The sequence below is a fragment of the Mchenga conophoros genome, linkage group LG2 (assembly GCF_057382185.1).
Source record: "Mchenga conophoros isolate Kocher_MC1m ecotype Shallow Benthic linkage group LG2, M_conophoros_male_GT1.1, whole genome shotgun sequence".
NCBI classification, from domain to species: domain Eukaryota; kingdom Metazoa; phylum Chordata; class Actinopteri; order Cichliformes; family Cichlidae; genus Mchenga; species Mchenga conophoros.
In genome coordinates this window covers 34,198,045-34,217,745 of record NC_140527.1, presented here as the reverse complement: position 1 = coordinate 34,217,745, position 19,701 = coordinate 34,198,045, and the positions used below count along the sequence as shown (strand labels likewise).

At 40.3% G+C, this 19,701-nt stretch overlaps 1 protein-coding gene across 1 annotated transcript in view; it reads right to left on the bottom strand.

Annotated features, from left to right (window-relative positions):
- The window catches only part of ccdc88b (coiled-coil and HOOK domain protein 88B), a 59,002-nt gene that overhangs the window by 15,530 nt on the left and 23,771 nt on the right, over positions 1-19,701 (bottom strand). Inside the window, exons 16-23 of the mRNA XM_085296979.1 lie at positions 17,471-17,650; positions 14,396-14,736; positions 14,080-14,239; positions 11,833-12,204; positions 8,616-8,777; positions 7,395-7,672; positions 7,077-7,220; positions 3,817-4,003 (exon numbers count right to left, since the gene is read on the bottom strand). Coding sequence (XP_085153105.1) covers positions 3,817-4,003; positions 7,077-7,220; positions 7,395-7,672; positions 8,616-8,777; positions 11,833-12,204; positions 14,080-14,239; positions 14,396-14,736; positions 17,471-17,650 — 1,824 coding nt within the window. The remainder of the gene's footprint in view (positions 1-3,816; positions 4,004-7,076; positions 7,221-7,394; positions 7,673-8,615; positions 8,778-11,832; positions 12,205-14,079; positions 14,240-14,395; positions 14,737-17,470; positions 17,651-19,701) is intronic.

The window sequence follows — 19,701 nt, the reverse complement described above, 5'->3', positions numbered from 1 at the left end:
CATTTGGACATAAAAGCACATAAACAAAACATATCTGCAAGGAACTCTATACAAACCAAGGATTTAGCTGAATAGCATTTAACATTACTGAATGTCAGCTAAAAGAGACACAAAGAGATTTGATGATCCCGTAGGGACTGAACTGTCACGTCACTGGTCTCAAAAAATTGGTAAAGGTATGGCCACACATTTACTGGACACCTCTTATAATTTCCTATTTGTGAATCTGTTTCCAATTATTTTCTTCTCATAACCCCAGTCCTGTTCAGTCAAGGCCCATTAGTTAGCACAGCTGCTGCAACAAGTTAATTGTGGGTCCACAGACTCCAGGATGAACTTTGTTAATTTTTCTCTCCATATTACAGCGTAATGAGAAAACTGGACTTCTGCATCCCAGCATACAAACCTATCAACCTACTGTGGGGGGCAGAACAGGCGTTGACATGATTTAGCAAGATATAATCCTCACAATGATTATATAAAGAATGTCATTTGTGTGCGTTAAAGTGGTCTTGAGCAATACTTCTTTAGGCTTTCTGAAGGTGTGTTTTTCACTTAGTTTTAATCCAGTTGTTGTACCTGATCATTTTCAGAGGACTGTTTTTTGTTTTTGTTGTTTTTTATGTAGACCCACTTAAGTCTAACCATCATCATTCGAACATAACAAATGCACCAAGCAGTTTTGTGTCCATATATAACAGACAACTTAACAAAGAACCAATTTTGGATTGTAATTTTAGGCAATTTGTTACTAGCGGCATGCTGCAAAAGCACATAATTTGTTCCCATTTCTTTAGTTGAATCTATGAAAAATGCCAAAGATAACACAGACTGACAGGCACAAAATAGCATTTTTGCACCAACAAGGTGATTCCCAAAGAGCTGTTAGTTCAAAATGAGGCACGTCTCGCGTTGTGTGCACTGTGTCCTCAAATAATTCGAGGAAAATGGACAAGTGGAGGACAAAAGAAGACGTGTCAGACCTGAAATAAACGTACCTACATCTGAAAGTCATGTCCTTGAGAAAAAGGGGAAAAAATCCACCATGACACAGGACCAGGGATGTGTATCTGTTGATCCATTTACTGTTCACTGAAGCTCCATCAGAATCAGATTGCCTAAAGAAGATGGAGCTTTGTGGGCATTTATGCAAGGGGAAAGGCAGCGTTGACTTCATTAATTGCTTAAACAGTTAGCCCTGACAGTTAGCCCTGAAGTCAAATTACTCTGTAGCGAGCTGTAGCGAGCTTTTATTCTCTTCAGCCACATGAGCTGTCATCCACAAATCAAGATGGCTTTTTTTAAAAGTGTGTATGAATGCATTAGCCTAAATACTCATGTGGGATATACTCTGTAATCAGTGAAGTCTAATGAAATATAGCAACCTGCAACCTTGTAAGATTGAAAGTTTTAATTCTTGTTGAGAACTGGTTCCCAGTAGTTCAGTTCCTTGTAATTGTTAGTCTGCTTACCTGTTGGTTTAATTTGCACTTGTGCTACAGTCAGCTGATTTCAGTTCATGTGGTTAGAGAAATTACTTTTATTTTTATTGCACACAAGGACAAGAGTGCAACAAGATTTCATCTGTATCCAGGACAGAAACAACTGCACTATAGTGCTAACACAACTTCAGCGCTTTGCAAACACCTGCACAGACAGCATGCTAACGCTAAGCTAGCCAAGAACCCAGAGTGATGTTAAAGCTGATTAAATGTTGACCCCACCCAGCAGCCAGACCCTGAAGTTCAACAGTCAGGCTCCAGCCTCCGTTTCTACCTGTTCATGTTTCTACAGTAGAATCACTGTGGCGATCGCTTTAAAGTATCTTTACTATGAGAAAGACTGTATGTCTGTCCTCATTAGGATAGGGATTTGTGTTGGTGTTTGGGGCTTTTGCTTCAGGTTTATATTGTTAACTGGTAATTATGAGACAATGCATTTCAGGTCATTTTATAAAAATATGCGAAATTTATGTAGAGCAGTGTAGCAAAAGACTTTCTCTTGGGAATATTTAAGTAACACACTGCATTACTTTTAAGAAAAGTGTTCTGTGTACTACATTATATGTGTAATACACAGATGTACACATACAGTACATACACATCTGTGTGTAAAACGCATGCGTAATGACCCCAACACTGATCACAATAAAGAAGGAAAATACCCCCAACATAAACAAACATTTCATGACACAGTATGCAATTAATTTGCGCACATTCAATGTCTTTAATGCTGTTTAACGGTTAATCTCAGAGCAGAACCAATGAGAATCAATTAGGTATCAAATCGATAAGTTGTATTGATAATGGAATCAGAATCTCTAAATTCCCATCCCTAATAGTTAGACGAGTTATTATCAAACACTGACAGCATATTCAGTGTTTTTGTCCACAGCAGGCATCAAATTTGGCTTGATTGTTATTACATATTTATATAGGGGAATCTACTGTATCCTGGGGCCACCAGCCACGAGCATCTTAGCACTTGAAGTGCTGGAGCGATCGGTCATGAAAATGATTCAATTTAAAGAGGAAACACCTCCCAACACAAAGTCTGAAATTCATTAACACATTATTGCTTTTTATTCATTGTATGTTCTAATCTTTAATCTTTGTTGGCTGGGTGGAGTTACTTCACTGTTAGCTGCCCATTACTTCCCATAAACTCACATCAAAAGCAATATAAGCCACTGAACCATTAATTTACTGGTATGTGGATTTTGTAGCTGTTGACTTGTATCCAACCTTCATGCTAAGCTAAGCTTATCTGATTATTTGTGGTCCCTTTCACCTCCAGCGCCGACCTGCCTCATCATTTTCCTCATCATTTAGCTCTCTCTCCTCTTACTTTCTGCCTACCACTCAGCATTGCATTGTCTGCAGAGGTGTGGCTGCGACTGGTCTGACCTGGCTCAATCATCAATCACTCTCCTTCTGCATTTAAACCCCTCTCTATCCAACCAGTCACGCCAGATCGTTCTGCTGGCTGAGTGGTATTATTGTTCAAGCTCTCTAGTGTTTACTCGCTGTAGTCTCCTGAAGATTTCAAGTGTGTTTTTTTTTTCCGTTTGGGATGACCCGTGATTTTTTTCCCTCTGCTTCAGCAAGATCTCCTCCTGTGCACCACCACTGACCCTGTCTACATTTACTTATGTTTGCAATACCCTGCCTGCTGCCTCTCCCTCCCACAGACCCCCCTCTTGGCCCCTCAATTGACATTCTGTTTGCAGTTTCTTGAACTTGTCAATAAATCATTTAAGGAGATCCAGGAGTTGTCCTCCATTTTTGAGCAGTAACTTTAACAGCCAACATTATATTTAGATGAAGTAGTTTTTCATGAGGTTCCCTTTTTTTCAGCTGTCTGCTCTCCTCAAACTATTTTAACAATACTCAGCGATGGCTTGACAGCACTGCGCAGAAGGATAAAGCTGTTTAGAAGGCAAAAGATGCCCCTGCTTTTTATTAGCTACTTGGTATTCATTTACTGTTTGGACCAATGTATCACTTTTGTCTGATATGTCAAGCTGAAATTGGCTTTGTATCATGTATTAGAAATCAGTCAGCCATTGTTTCCCACTGATGATATGAGACATGCTCAACCCAGACTTGAACTATGTAAAATGCTCTCTAAAACTTGCAGTGAATTCCTAATAAATGTTGTTTAATTGCCCAGTGATGCTTTAGATGCATTTTCTTTTATTTCAAGAGGGTAATGTCTCAAATGTGAAGCACTTAATCCTATTTTGCATAGAGGGCACCAGTATCTGCTGTGTGTTGGTGTGTGTGTGTGGATGCATTTCTGTGTATCAGCTCATACCTGATACTGGCTGGTAAGCCGAGCGTTGCTGAGGTCCAGGCTTTGGTGTGTTTCCTTCAGGGCACTGAGCTCGCCCTCCAGCCGAGTCCTCTCCAGCTGGGAGGCGTTCAGCTCTGCCCTCAGCACCGAGCCCTGAGCCAGCAGCTCCGCCTGCGACGCCAACCACTCCTTCTGGTGGGCCTGCAGCCTGCAACATCGACACGCACGGCCACTGTTATGCGCTCTCGTAAAGTGCTTTGCGTCATTGTTTACTCTGTGATTGAAGATCACTGTGTTATTATCCAACACAAGGAGTCTACACAAAGCCAGACAACAACAAACAGATATTATCTCGGACAAAATGTTTAAAGAGTAAATTCATTCGGCGTTGTTTGAAAAAGGAGTAATCATCTCAGTATCATTGTGTAATGAGGACGGAAAGACTGCAATAAGATGAAAACATCACTGATGGGAAAATTATACATTATTCACATAATCATATTGGAGGTAAGTATTTTATACACATTAAAACTAATCAGTCACAGTCATATTAAAGTAGAAACTTCAAGTTCAGTTTCAAACTTTTTATATTACACACACTTTATTAGGTACACTTTGCTGATACTATGTTGGACCCTGTTTTGCCTCCAGAACTGCTTTAATTTTTAATCGCATGGATTCAACAAGGTGCTGGAAATATTCCTCAGAGATTCTGGTCCATATTGATATGATAGCATTACACAGTTTGTCTGCTGCACATCCCATTCCACTACAACCAAAAGTTGTTCTGTTTGGCCAAATGAATAAATGATAAAGGGGTGGACATGGTCAGCGTAACTCTCAGGTAGGCTGTTGTTTTTTTTAAAAAAATGCTCAGTTGGTATTAAGAAGAGGAAATACTTTTATGCTGTTCATGAAATTTTCTGACCCTCCCATCAACGTGGTGGATCAGAAATCCAGACTCATCAGAAGAGGCCACATTTTTCCAATCTTCTATTGTCCAATTCTGGCGAGCCTATGCAAATTGTAGCCTCAGTCTCCCGTTCTTACACGAGATCCAACTGACAGGAGAGGGTTCTAGTGTAGTCTTTTGTTTTTATAGCCCATCCTTCAGAAATGCTCTTCTATAAACCTTAGTTGTGATCAGTCGTTATTGGACAAACTTTTGTTTTCCTAAGTAGCTCATTCTCCTCTGACCTTAAGCATCAACAACATATTTTCACCTTGAACCTAGAACTGCTGCTCACTGGATATTTTCTTCTTTTTCTGACCTTTATGCAACCCTAAAAGCATGGTCCACCATGTTTTCAACGTGATTTCACACTTGTGTCTCTCCAAAGCGTGAAATGGATGCACACGTTGTGTAAGCTGCAGTACCAGCAGAGGTAGATATTTTATTTCAACCCAACGTGAAAATAATCACAGGAAAGCAATTAAACAGACATTACTAACACATTTACATGGAAAACATATCAGCCACCTAGCGTAATCATTTCTGGCACAGAAACACTCTGGAATATACTTCATACCTTCATACTTTGGTTACTTAAATCAATTATCTCCACCTGCTGGTACCACAACTTCTGCATGCGTATCCATTTCATGCTGTGATATCAAGTTGCTTTATTCACCCTTGAGATGGTTGTGTGGTCAAATCCCAGTAGATCAGCCACTTCTGATATACTCCAACAAGACGCCATGTTCAAAGTCACATAAATCACCATTCTTCCCCATCTGCTGCTCAGTTTGAAGTTCAGAAAGTAGTCTCGACTAAGTTCAAATACACTGACTTGCTGACATGATCAGCTGATTTTAACAAGCAGTTGAACAACTGTACCTAATAAAATGGCCAGCGAGTACAGTTCAGAAGCCAAATATAATTCAACTGCAAACAGAGAAAACAAAAGTGCTCACATTGGACAGTTTGACTACAGGAAAGGCACACATGGCTAAATTCCACATTGGGGATGTTCTGGTTTTTGCGCTACTAGCCAGTTATTAATTCCACCTGTGCTTTCCCCACTGTGACAATTCAAAATATTTACTGTGTAAAAAGGTGTTTTGAGACTCTGGAAATGAGTTTTTGGCCACTTAAGGGCAGAAGAAATAAGTTATGTTAGGTAAATACAACACTGGCATTTTAAAGCCACTTGTTAACTAACCACAGCCATGGAGCAACGTTATTCTTCATTTAAAGTTGTTCCTGTCCATCCGAGGAACTTTCCCTCTCTTTGAATTGTTATAACAACTCCTGGTTGGAATGTCTGATTCTTCCGTTCTAATATGTTTACCAGCTAGTCGCTAACCTTGCCCGCCTGCAGTCTGGCATCCTACTGAGCAGGTAGTGCACAATGTTTTCGAGAGATGTGCTTTCTGTTACAAATTCCAGTTATTGTTGAAATAAAAAAAGACGACAATAAGAGAGCTGAGGCTGAACCAAAACAGAAGACAGCCAGACAAGTAAACAATGAGCTGAAACTCACTTTGGAGCAGCAGAATCTGCAGGTTCATCACTACATCTGATTCGTCCCATCATTTAATATATTCCTCAAAAAATAGGTCATAGTCATTGTCAAGAAATTACTCAAACGACTGAAATGAATTGTTACATTACACACAAGTCTAATTTTAATCTATTTAATATCGTATTTTTTGTGTTTTGTACAGTATTTTTAGTTAAATGCTGTCTAAAAACCACCAAAGGAGGTTTTTGTTTCCCTGCTTTGCCAGCCACGTATTTGCAAGAAGCAGTCAGTAATCAATTGCATCAAAAAGATGATGATGGTTGATTAACTAATTATGTCACACAAGTATCTTATGATTGTGGCCATTATTATCATACTGTATATCAATCAGTCACTAAGAGAAAATATGATGAGAAGTGTTCAAAATGGTCTCGAAGTTCAGTAAGCCTGATCTGCGGCTTCAAAAGACACAAAATGTTTATAACGAAGGAAATGGTTTATTAAAAGGCTGCTCTTCATAAATGTACCTGTTGCGTATCTGCTTTTAGAAAGAAACTTGAAAAAAAATTATTATTATCTCTTTTTCTCTTTTTTTTTTTGCACTATAACTTCGTTTTTTCGTGCTCAGCCCAGAGGATTTAGATCTGGAACAAAAATGCATTCTGCGCATTATATAGTACATTTGCATTCAAATTGATTCTTGTATTGCTTGCTGTGCTTCATATAGAGACATTACTGCTGCTGCTGCTGCTCCTCGTATTCAAATGAACACGAGTGCCGTGAAAGGATGATCAGATCCCCGACTGGATTTGTTACCTGTCATTGTCTTCTTTCAGCCTCTCCAGCTCTCGTTCTCTCTCCAGCCTCCTCTGGGCCTCCGTTTCCATCTTCTCTCTTTCCGTCTTCATCTCCCGCTCTCTCTCCTCCAGCTGGGTTTTGCCATCCAAGAGCTCCTTGTACCTAATATTTCAAGCACAGGATTTACCTTCAACAAAAGATGATGTGTGTCTTTCATAGATCAAGATGTTTTTGTGCATATTTAATTTTGGGGGAGAAGTCCTTTCAAACATGGAAAATATGTCACAAATCTTCAAAGTGAAGATTTCGTGTCTTTAAGTCAGTGAGTGTTTGTACCTGCCCTCCAGCTCTCGATGCTGGGCCTCCAGGCTGCGATTGTTGTTCCTCAGTTGAGAGTGCTTTTCCACCAGCTCCTCCAACTCCACCTCCTGACGCTGTTGCAACGCCGTCATCCTTTCGTGGTCCCGCCTCAGAGCGTCCATTCTGGCCGCGGACTCCTCTCTCTCCCGCGCCCACACCTTTGACTCGGCCTCTAGGGTGGCACACCGTGCCTCGCTCTCACTGCAGCGTGCCAGCAGCACTGCATGCTGGGAGCTCAGTGACGCTTGCTCCACCTATGTTTGTGTGTATGTGTGTGTATGTGACAGAAAACAGAGAGACCATGTCTGTAATTTAGCAATTTCAAAAGGTTGAGCTGAAAGCCAACCAGCTTGAAAGTTAGTTTATTAACCTTTTGCCATGGGTCTAAACAAGATATTATGTGTGCAGCACTGGGCGCTTAAAGAAATGGTTTGACATTTTGGTAGTTTTCACTTTCTTGCTGAGTTTTATAAATAGACTGATACCAAGTATAAAGCCAGAGCAATCACAAGCCAGTCAGCAGAATGAATTAAAAACACTCCGATTGGCCTCTGTTGTCTAAAAAACGGATCCTTTCCTGTATCCTCCATCGGATGAGATCATCAATCTGATAAAAACGGATCACAGAATCTGTTTAACTACCCGTTTCTTCACTGGAATATTTTCTCCATCTCTTATGAAGACATTCATCACAGCTGTCCTTTCTCTCTGAGCAACAAATTCCAATAAGAACAGTTTACAATTAATTTATGTCAGACACCGAGGCATTATGATCCCAAACCGGACAGTCTGACATAAAGGATCGCAGTAACCCTTTGATACAAGGATATTTAAGTGAGGGAGATAATCAAATAGGCTACAGCAGAATACTTAGTAAGCTTTAAAAAACCTGGTAGGTAGTTTTTGTCCTTTGGACAGGGCCAGATGGGCTGTTTCTTCTAGTTTTCTGCTCTTTAGCCAGCGCTATGCTATGACACTGGCACTGAGCCTGTCATCTTACTCCCCACATTAGAGGATATACAAATATGAAATAATGTCCAATAATTTAACAGGTCCCTGCGCACTTTACGTCAAAATTCATTGCACAAAGACTGAATGCGTTTCACTTTAGGAAGACAAAAGGTTTAAAAACAATGTGCGATTTTGAACAAATCAACTTCAGCCATAACCACGCTCTGTGTCTGTGTGTTAGGTCACCTGTAGTTGTGTGTTGAGCGTCTGCAGTCTGGTGCAGGAGTCCTGCAGGCTGAGCGAGTTCCGACGCAGAGCCTCCAGCTGCTCCTCAAGGTGCTTACAAGCCTCCTGGGACTGAGACAATCTCGTCAGCAAAGCCTCATGCTCTGCAGCCGCCACCGCTTTCTGAGGGGGAGAAAAATCTCTTCTTTCATTTTTATAATGTCTGTGCTACATTTGGCTCTGGAAACATCCATAATATTTGAACATGGGCAAACTCTGCCGCTGACCTTTTAAAGTGCTCTCAGTCAGGTAACATCTTTATGCGACATTTGTGTCACTCTATAAACACAGAGATGAAATTCCTCCTGTGTCTGACATAAATGTTAAAAATTATATTTCATTAGTTCACATCTGTTGTTTACGCGAGATTTCTGTCAGTGCAATCTTTCCACAGGCTTTAATGGTCCAATCAGAAAATCTGCGAATTTATTGATGACACATGATTTGGTGCAGTCTGCTCTGATAAATAAAGGAATGTGTTGATTTGGCACAGAGGCGGGTAGTTTAGAAATGAAAAGAAAACCACCTTATAAATTGCTGTAAAATCTGGTGTATTTCCCAAAATTAAAATTAACTTGCTGCAAACAACAAGTCAGCTGTACTCCCCCTACGCTGCGATTTTATTTGAACATTTTATTTGCAAGTACTGGAAGAGCGACAACACATTTCATGTGTGCATCGTCTAGAGAGTCTAGAGCTCAGTTTTGGCGTGGGGTTGTTATTTTTTCCCCCACTGTGGAGTCTTCATGTACTGCTGACTGACTCATAGTGCTACACAGGGGATTTCTACTTTTTATTACAGTCACTTTTAGATTCTTCTCCTACTTCATCATCCTACCTCTCTCCCTTCTGATGTCAGTGGCACAAAATAACTACACTCACTGGTCACTTTATTAGGTACACCTTGTTAGCACTGACTTAGACCCCTTTTTGTCTTCACTGCTTCCTTAATTCTTCATTGTACGGATTAAACAAGGTGCTGGAAATATTTCTATTAGATTTTGGCCCAAACTCGCATGATACACTTACACACGGTTTGCTGCAGATTTCGCTAATTCTACCAAAAGGTTCTCTGCTGGATTGAGATATGGTTACAGTACAGTGAACTCAGTCATGTTCAAGAAACCAATTTGAGATGATCTGAGCTTTGTGACATGGTCCGTTATTCTCCTGGAAACAGCCATGAGGAGATGAGTGCACTATCATGATGAAGGAATGGACATGGTCAGCAATAATACTCAGATAGGAGTACTAAGGAGTTCAAAGTCTGGCAAGAAAATACCCTCTCACATCACATCCAGCCTGAACACAAGGAAGGATGGATCGATGCTTTCGTTTCATTTTAGCCTAATTCGAACCCTACCTTCCAAATGTTGGAGAACAAATCTGACACTCATCAGATGAAACAGCATTTTTCTCATTTCTATCATCAAATTTTGGTGGACCTGTGTGAACTGTTGCCTCTGTTTCCTGTTCTTAGATGACAGGAGCGGCACGCCGTGTGTTCTTGTGCTGCTGTAACCCATCTGCTTTAAGGTTGCGCCTTCAGCGATGCTTTTCTGCATACCTTGGTTGTAACATTTGATTATTTGTGTTACGGTTGGCTTCCTATCAGCTAGAAGCAGTCTGGCTGTTCTCCTCTGACCTCTGGCAGCAGCAAGGTATTTTCTCCTGCTGCTCACACGCGTCTTATTTCCTGTTTGTTTTCCTTGCCTGTTTGTCTTGTTTCTATTTGTGTGTGCCAGACATGGATTGTTATCTCCTGTTCTCCCAATCAGCGTGCAGATTGGTGGTTCATTTACTCATTAACCTGCACTTCAGGCCAACTCCACCACAGAGCTATTGTGGTAATTACATCAGGCCTTCATCTTCAGTTTAGCTTTTGTTCCCCGTGTTTGTTTACCAACTTCTCACCATTCAGCTTGGGCCAGCTTTCATTCTACAGCTACAGCCACCCTCACCTGCCCATCTGCTCTAACTGCCATGGTCACCATATTTATTCATCCTCTGCCAGCACAGCTCTCCCATGATTTTGCTCCACCTCATCCTCCTCACTTCTGCAACTTGTGTACCCCAATAAAGACTTGTTGAGTTAGTATATCAGAGGGTCTCGCTTCTTTGCTTCAGATTACAGTTGATCTTAATACTGCTATTGCATCAGTTTGTGAAATACAAAAACCAATGATTCTAGCTTGTGATGCTTTATGATAAACCTTGGTGTCATGCTTCACCAAAGAGTGATTTCTCATCTCAGCTTCTGATATGGTTTCATTTATAAGAAACCCAGGGGGCCAGAAAGGTGAGATTTAACCCTAATATTTCAAGAAAAGCAAAAAAAAGAAAAGAAAAAAGCTTAGAAGGAGGTAATACTTTTTTGTTTCTTCTCCCATGATGACAGGTCTACTCAGTTTTATTGTTTGACACTCGAGGGGGTGCCTACTCAGTTATGACCAAGCGTGTACGAACAGGTGAAAATGAGCTCCCACCTCCAGCAGCTACAGCCAGTAAGGAGTGAACATTAAAATGCTACTTTAACTTTAGTATTAACAATCCTGCACACTATATCACACACAGGAGCCATTTTCCTGCATAATTTCCACTTTTAATATTTTAGGACAGTGCAGCTATTAATTCTATTTACTTAAGTAGAGCATTCTTGCATTTTTAGATGTGAAGATGTCTTCATCCGCAATCGTTGTTTGTGCATTAATAAGTGTAAGTGGAACCAGGATGTAGCCCGGATCTGTTTGTGCCTTAGTTCATCTAGACTAATCTACTGTACAAAACCTGAAAGCACTGACGTAATAACGTTCTGAGTGAGAGCCACACCGGGTGAAATTTGTGACCTTGGCAATGCTGGAAGCGCCCCTCACAGCTTGATGTTAGAGAGTATGTGTGAGTGTGAGAGAGAGACAGTAAGAGCTTAAGCAGAAAAGCAGCAGAGGAGATAAGGAAGATTAACAGTAGCCGGGGTGACATTTTAAAACCGATGAGCAGAGATAAAGCACTAGTTTTGGAAATAAAGTGCTGCACTCTGGGAAGTGGCCCACTGTGAGCTGATCGTCCTCGAGAATCCCTAGAGCAAGAATTTCAACATAATATACATCATCTCCCTCACAGGGAAGACCGAGCCCCCACACCAACCCCCAAACACCCACTCACACATTCAAATACAGACCTCTTTTTCCAGCTCGATCACCCTCTCACTGAGATGCCTCTCTGCCTCCCCCATGAAATGATCGCGGGTCGTGGAAAGGTCACATCCTTTGGCAGCCTCGGGGCTTTGATCCAAAGGTGACATGTCTTGCTTGTCTGTCGATTCTGAATTTGAATTAGGCGCACTCTTCACTTGTGCACTTTCCCTCCTCGTCTCTAACTGCAGAGATTCACTTTTCTTTAGGAGTTGGGAGAGAGACTCTATTCTCTCCTGTGACTGGTGGAGAGAATCTTTTGCCAACTGCCGCTCGGCTTCGGATCGCTGTAGTTTCTGGCTCAGGTGTGCCACTTCAGTGGCCAGTTTCTCAGAACGAGCCTGCTCACGGGTTAGATCCTGATAAGAGAGAGAAAGAAATAGTGAGAAAGTATAACGATTAAAATCTCTGGAACTTGCTGTAAACACCACAAAAAAAACTAATCTAAACAGCCTGTATTTGTATAGCGCTTTACACTACATTCAGTCATCCACCCATTCACACACAGGTGATGGCAAGCTACATTGTAGCCACAGCTGCCCTGGGGCGCACTGACAGAGGCGAGGCTGCCGGACACTGGCACCACCCTCTGACCACCACCAGTAGGCAACGGGTGAAGTGTCTTGTCCAAGGACACACCGACCCAGACTGTCAGAGCCGGGGCTCGAACCGGCAACCTTCCGATTACAAGACGATTTGCCAACTCTTGAGTCACGATCGCCCCGAAACCTACATACATGTTTCCCCACAAAGGTTTGTTTGACTCAGCAGTCCTTATGCACCCATGTATGTTCTCCTTAGCACACTCGTCCCCTTCGAGGGACAACCCAGTTCAAATCAATACAAAGTTGTTGATCGCAATGTAGTGATAAAACATTTCAGTCTTCATGGGATAAAGATGTCACCATCCATAGGACAACTGAGGTCAGAGTGGTTTGATATATATGGAAATAATGGCTTCGCGGTCTGTACACTGCAACCTAGCTCAACACCAACAGTACATTTTAGTGTTTGACAGTGCTCACAAGCATTATTATTAAAACACCAAATGAGGGATTATGTTGTGAACGTGTGGTGTTTCATCCCTCCAGACTTTAGTCTCTTGGGAAATCAATGCCAGAGAATATTAAAGCTGTTCTGTTCAATATGTGGTAATCCAACACCTTCCCAGGAAACTTTATGTTGGTTTTTCCTTTCATTTATCACCCATTTACACTACGTTCTTAGTCTGTGTGAGAACCAGTCCTCATGTGAGTAGTTTGATACTAGTTGTGGTCCTAGAGTGGTTCAATCTAATAACATTATATCATAATTAGTATAAGTTAGTAATTAGATAGCAAATTAGTAGGCAAATAACTAATATAAACAACAAGAACACACCACTAGAACATTGCCTAACAAGTGCTGAATCTTTGTTTTCTTAGAATGGATGGATAGATGGATAAAAATCTATCTATCTATCTATCTATCTATCTATCTATCTATCTATCTATCTATCTATCTATCTATCTATCTATCTATCTATCTATCTATCTATCTATCTATCTAATAGATTTCAATTGTAAATTCATGTAAATGGGGAATCCTCTTCCCATCCTAAAGCTCATTATGGAGTTCCACAGGGATCCGCACTAGGACCAATTCTGTTTACATTATACAAGAATTATATATGACTTATTTTGAATTCACACCAGCTACTCTAACATAGAATAAAAGAATAAACAATATGGATCTAGAAATGAGTATAGTAATTCAGCTTAAAACATAATTGTTTATTTACTTACTGTATAAGATTTTGAGTTTTTCAGAATGTATTTATTTTTATAGCTTTTTCTAATGTTAGCAGAAAGCAGTCGACATCATTTTCTTCATTCTGTTGTGGCCACACAGTATATAAAATCCACACTCAAATGCAACTAAACAAACACTTTAAGTATGCATACTTCACTTTATGTTGTAATAAATAAAGTGTTACTGTTTTCCTTTTTCCAGTTTTGAGCACCATTTCTATTTTCATTATGCTCTGTGCTGAGGGACCACAGTGTCCATCAACAGATAAAAAAAAATACAATTTGAATCTTCTGCATTTCTCATTATTTTTCCGGTGTGAACACACTGAATTCATTTCAGTAATAATAGTCATTTCCACTGCTGAGCTGCCTGTGAATTTTCCACCACATCCCTGCAGCAGTGCTTACCGTTAGGAACTAAAGTACCACGTCACACATACACACCTGGGACAGTGCGCTAATCTTGGCCTGTGCTTCTGCATACTGCTCCTGCAGCTGCTGTTTACCCTCTTCCATGCTGCTTAATCGAAAGCTGAGCTCTTTCTCCAGGTCCTGCAGCTGAGCGCAGAGCTCCTTGGACTCAGACAGCTGCTGACACACACGTCTACACGCACACCACAAACACATTTTAGACACTGGTTGCATAAGACAGAGTTGACATTAAAGATAAATGTACTGTTCAGCACAGTGCTGTCTCTGGTGCCTTATAAAGTTAACTGCATGATCAAGGTTAACTCCATGTCCTTAGGAGTGTGTGTACCTGTGTTCAGCATCCAGAGCACAGGCTCTCTGGTTGCTGTGCTCCAGGGCCAGGGTTGTGCTCTCCAGCTGCTGCCTCAGTCTCCCCGCTTCCCTCTCTCTCTGTCTGCCCTCCTTCCGTTGGCCATCCAGCTCTGACTGACACACCTCTTTCTCTTGCTCTAACCGTGAAGCCTCCAGCAGCGCCTGATCTCGTGCCCTGGCCAAAGATTCAGCCTCGAGGGTAGCCTCGCGGAGCTCTGCCTCCAGCTCCTCCTCGCGACGGCGTGAGGTCTCCAAACTGCGGCCCTGACGCTCCAACTCTGCTCTGAGAGTCTGAGTAGTGAGCTCTAACTGGTCACTCTGGCAAAAGAGAAAACACAAAGGATGATTTCGGTTCTTAACGCCCGCTTTAAATAAGTCCCCCATAATCACAGAGGAAAGTGCAACAGACAACACGAAAGCATGTGGCCAATAAAACAGGCAATAAACATAAAATTAACTTTATCAGAGTACAAAAATTAAACCACTGGCACAGTTTTGCATTTGGGTTGTTGATTCTACTACTTTTGTAGTTTTCATCCCTCGTGTTTTTTAGTGTTTTCCTCTTCACTTCTTTGTTTCTCTCTTTTTGTTTCTTGTTATTTTATAGTAACTTCCTGTTTAATTTTGGCAGTTGCTTTAGTCTAAGAGTCAGCTGTTATCTGTATGTTCCTTCCCTGCCCTATTTAGTTTCCCCTGTGTTATTATAGTGAGTTGGTTTTCTGTGTATTTATAGTACCGTCTCTAGTTATTTGTCATGATGTCTGTTTTCCTTTCGGCATTGTTTGTTTTGGGCCAGGCCCCAGTGCACCTCACAAGTCCTCAAGTCAACCCGGGCTGGACCTTGTTTAAGTTTTGTGCCTTTTAATTGCACCTTGGGCACTTTATCTGCTCATACTCTGAGATCTTTGGTACCTGGTGGATTTCTGTAGCTCCCACAGCTTTCATTAGTCCCGCCTCCTGCTGTGTGCCCTGCTTTTAGGTCCTTGCATTTGATTGGATCAAAACAGCAATAATATATTTTAAAAATACAGCTCAAAAATAAGTAATTCAAAAGTTTTCAGACTATTAAAAACATTAAACATTAATTTACCCTGAAACCAAACTGCAGATTGAACTCTATATAAATAACAGGAACTGTTTGCTTATCTGTTAGATATTTCTACTGTATAAGCAATACTGTGGTCTATAATTATTTTCCTGAATGTTAAAATGCTCACCTTTAAATCCTGTTAGGGAAATTCACCTAATTTATTAAATCCTGTACTTTAGTGAAGAGGATGTATAAAGAGGGACGAAATAGAAATTACAAGGATGTCAAGAGTACTTTAAAGCACTTGAGTAAATATACATTTTTTTGCCGCCTACGAGAATAACCATACTTCACATTACTGCACCCCTCCACATCATCAAACGTGGATGTAAACAATGCAATTCAGAAACACTTTCAAAGCCCTATAGAAAAAACATATTGAGTAGATTTTTGTTATTTCCAAGACACAAAACAGCGTCCTCCAGATTGTGGACTAAATCTAATTACTTAGCAGAAAATCTGATCAATTTTTCCAGGATATATGAGGGTTTTTAAAAAAATAAATAAAAATGCTTTAAAACAAACCAGTTCAGTAAACGTACACAACGACAGGGAAGCAAAAGGGAGAACGAGGATGAGACGTGAGTTCCTATTTTGTTTTTACTTACACCTACAGCTGAAAGAAGTACACTTCATGATTCATTTAACATGCACTGTTTTATTCTCATGAATTCTGGCTCTCTGCTTCTCCTGCTGGTGGTCGGAATGTGAAGTCTACCTCGAATGTAGCTAGAATCCATTCTGTGTCATGGGCTAAAACATCAAATATTGAAATGAACAAATTTTTAGTTGCTGCTGACGTCTGGCTGGCTTACAACTTAAGTTATTTTATTCATAAACCAAGTGACAGCAGAGTACTTTCTCAGCTCTAACATTATGAGAGTGTGCTGTTAGATTTAGTGTTTAGAAATCAAAGGAATGAGGCACTGTTTTTTAAAGATGCATCTCTGGTTTGATGCGATGTCGTGAGAAGTGTGGCAGATCGGTAGGAAAAGCCCATCCAGAGTTGCACTACTTTTTCATGCAAGCAACTAAATGTACACAAAACAGGTTTTTGGGATGCATCATAGCGGAAAACACTTGTTCTAACGTGCTGTTTCTTTACAATAGGTTGTCAATTATATGTTGTGTACAGTTAAAGAACATCCAGTCTTGGTTAAGAAAATTGTAGTTTATTAGCCAGAAGTAATTTTAGTAGACATTTAGGCCAAACAGCCACAAAAAAGACTGATGTTTTCACTTTCAAAAAACTGGGAGGGTGTCACCAAAGAACATTACCCCATCAGATGGAGGGTTATATACAGCGTTTTCTGAGTGGGAGGTATTTATGAATCCCTTTTAAGGTATTTCTTTAATGCTGACTTAGCAGTGCTCTTTTCCTTAGTTTGCAGTTTTTCTTATGTGTTGAAATTTTTACTGCAAATTGCACATTAAATTGCACCGTATTCACAAAGACTTCAATGACCCAAAGTGGGCTGTCTGAAGAAGGTGGCTCTCAGTTGGGTTTCTGCTTGAATTTCCATCTGCAGAAATTCACTGAATAAGCCAAACCAAAACATTCACCTGCTTCCCTCCTCTGTGTGCAGATGAGATTTTTGTCAATATCTGAATACTGCAGTTCAAATCTGATTTGCTCGCTCAATATAAGGTGGATAAAAATGTTAACATGCATCTCCGACAGCTTAATAAAACTGTTCCACTTCATGTTGAAGCCTCAGTCGTGCAGTAAGGGAATTTGCTTGCTGAAATACTGAAATTTATTGGTTAAGTGGAATCCAGATGGGATGTTTTTATTTAAGCAGACCACAGAGGTTGACTTTAAGAAAATTTTGAACTCTTCTGTTTTTTATCTGCCCTTCTTCTTCTATTTCCCTCTTAAGTCCAGTGTCATCTGCCATGTTCATGGGCATATTTGGCGTCTTTATATTGTGTGTGCAAGTCTGTGGCTGTGTACTCTCCAACCTTGCGTTGGGCGGAGCGCAAGGCGTCCAAGGAGCTGCGCAGCGTGTCTCTTTCTCTCTCGAGTGTAGCCCGCTCTCCCTCCAGAGTGGCGATGATTGTGGTCTGCATCCTGTGAAGCTCTGCTTGGCTTCGTAAGCGACACAACTCCTCCTCCATAACTAGACCCTCAGACTGAAGAACCTGAGAGAAAAGCAGTTAGAAACATCTGAAATCTCGATGTATAGCATGTGCATTTACTATTACTACAAAACATTCTTATATTTTTCCAGTAATTGAATGAGTCTTGTATATATATGATTTCTAGGAAAGAACTACAAACCTACAGCTTTAAAGGAAGTGTTGAGTAAATACATTTCCTAATAATTCCAGTTAACTGGCAAACAACACAAAGGGTCTGTTGTTGGTGCAGGTTTGATGAGTGTGCAAAAGCACAAACAATCCCAGATACTCTTGCAGCTTTGCGAGGCTTTACTCTGGCACACTGCTGCCCTGAGCGAAATGCAAAAATGCTCACAAAAGCAACCTGGTGAGCTTCAAGTTCCACCATGTTTGCAAATATTTTCCATCATGCATTTAATGTAAAGTACAGCTAAGTACAAAAATCACCTTTTTGTATGATAATCATGACAGTGTAGATCAGAAACTTACCAAAGAAATTAAAAATTTTCATCTGGCTGAACAAATTTTTATGACAATCAATATAAAAGCTGTTTTTGTAATAGATATTTTAGTTTGGAGTGAAGAGCCACGCCACTGTTATTGCTGAAAACAATTCTGATGTGTGAACTTTTTGAATCTTTGTTTCTGTTATTTACTGAGTTACTTTAATTGTAATGTATATAATCAGAGACAATATTATGAAAAAAAACTGAAAAACCAGAAAACTTGATACCAATTTTGTAGTAGGATGACTCCATGCAGCTCATACTTATAACCAAAAATAACCCAATAACTTAAGAGCAGTGTTGGTCAAGTTACTTGAAAAAAGTAATCAGTAACTAATTACCTATTACTTCCCCCAAAAAACAATCCCGTTACTTTACTGATTACTTATTTTCAAAAGTAATTAATTACTTAGTTACTTAGTTACTTTTTAAAAACACGATTTACAACCTGAATAGGTGATAAAGCGATAGATCTTTCAGCCCAATTCTACTTTTTCTACATAATCCATCATACAAAATGTAATCAAATGGAAAAGTCTCTTTTTAAAACTTGTTTTATTAGTTTTAATCTTTTAACTTTATGCATCAAGCAAAAATTTAATTATATGCAACATTCTCTGACTGGAAGAAATTTGATTAAACATTTAAACCTATTTTCTGCACATTCCAGCAGATAAAATAATTTTTTTTGTGTGTGTTTACACTCACTCTTTCAAACAGATGCAAGTAAAACACAGCAGAAAATAAATGAAATCAAAGACTAGCGGTCCTTTTGCTCTATTTTAACCTGTAAAGCAGAAGTGGCGTAGGCGCAGGTGTGCCCTGGTGCAGGTGTGCTGCAGCGGTCAGTTGAAGAATCCGCGAGTTTCTCTGTGAGTTTCCCATTACGTCGTAGCGCACTCGGTGCTTGCTTGGAAGTTTAGGGATTTTTTTCGCTGTAAAAAGAAGTTTTCTTCCCACGCACAACGGACGCTAATGTTTTTGTCACTTTTTATGGAATCAAACTCAAAATAAGGTCAGTACTTCCACGCTTTAAACGCTGCACGCTCATACTCTCTCCCACAATCGATATATGATCCATTGTTTATCTGCACACAGCTGTTGTCACGAATGTCGCACTCGCTTACGTCACTGTCATGAGACATTCTCGCAAAAAAATCACGGTTTTAGTAACGCAGTAACGTAGCGTTCCTACGGGAAAGTAATGGTAATCTAATTACCGTTTTTGCAATAGTAATCCCTTACTTTACTCGTTACCTGAAAAAAGTAATCAGATTACAGTAACGCGTTCTCTGCTTAAGAGTGAGCTTTAAAAATCGCCTTCACAGTCATTGGTTTGTGCCACTTTCAGCGCTCCGCTGCAGTCTGGATTGTTAGGTTTTGACCACTTGCAGTGAGACATCTGCAACTTCACCAAGAGCATCAAACTGACTCAGCGTTGCATGACGAGGATCTTCACTGGCGATAAGAAACTGGTCTCCGGCTACAACCCAGAGACCAAAGAGCACGGTTCAGTGGAAAAGTTCATTTTATTTAACATTTACAGTGCTGCGCTCCATACAGTTG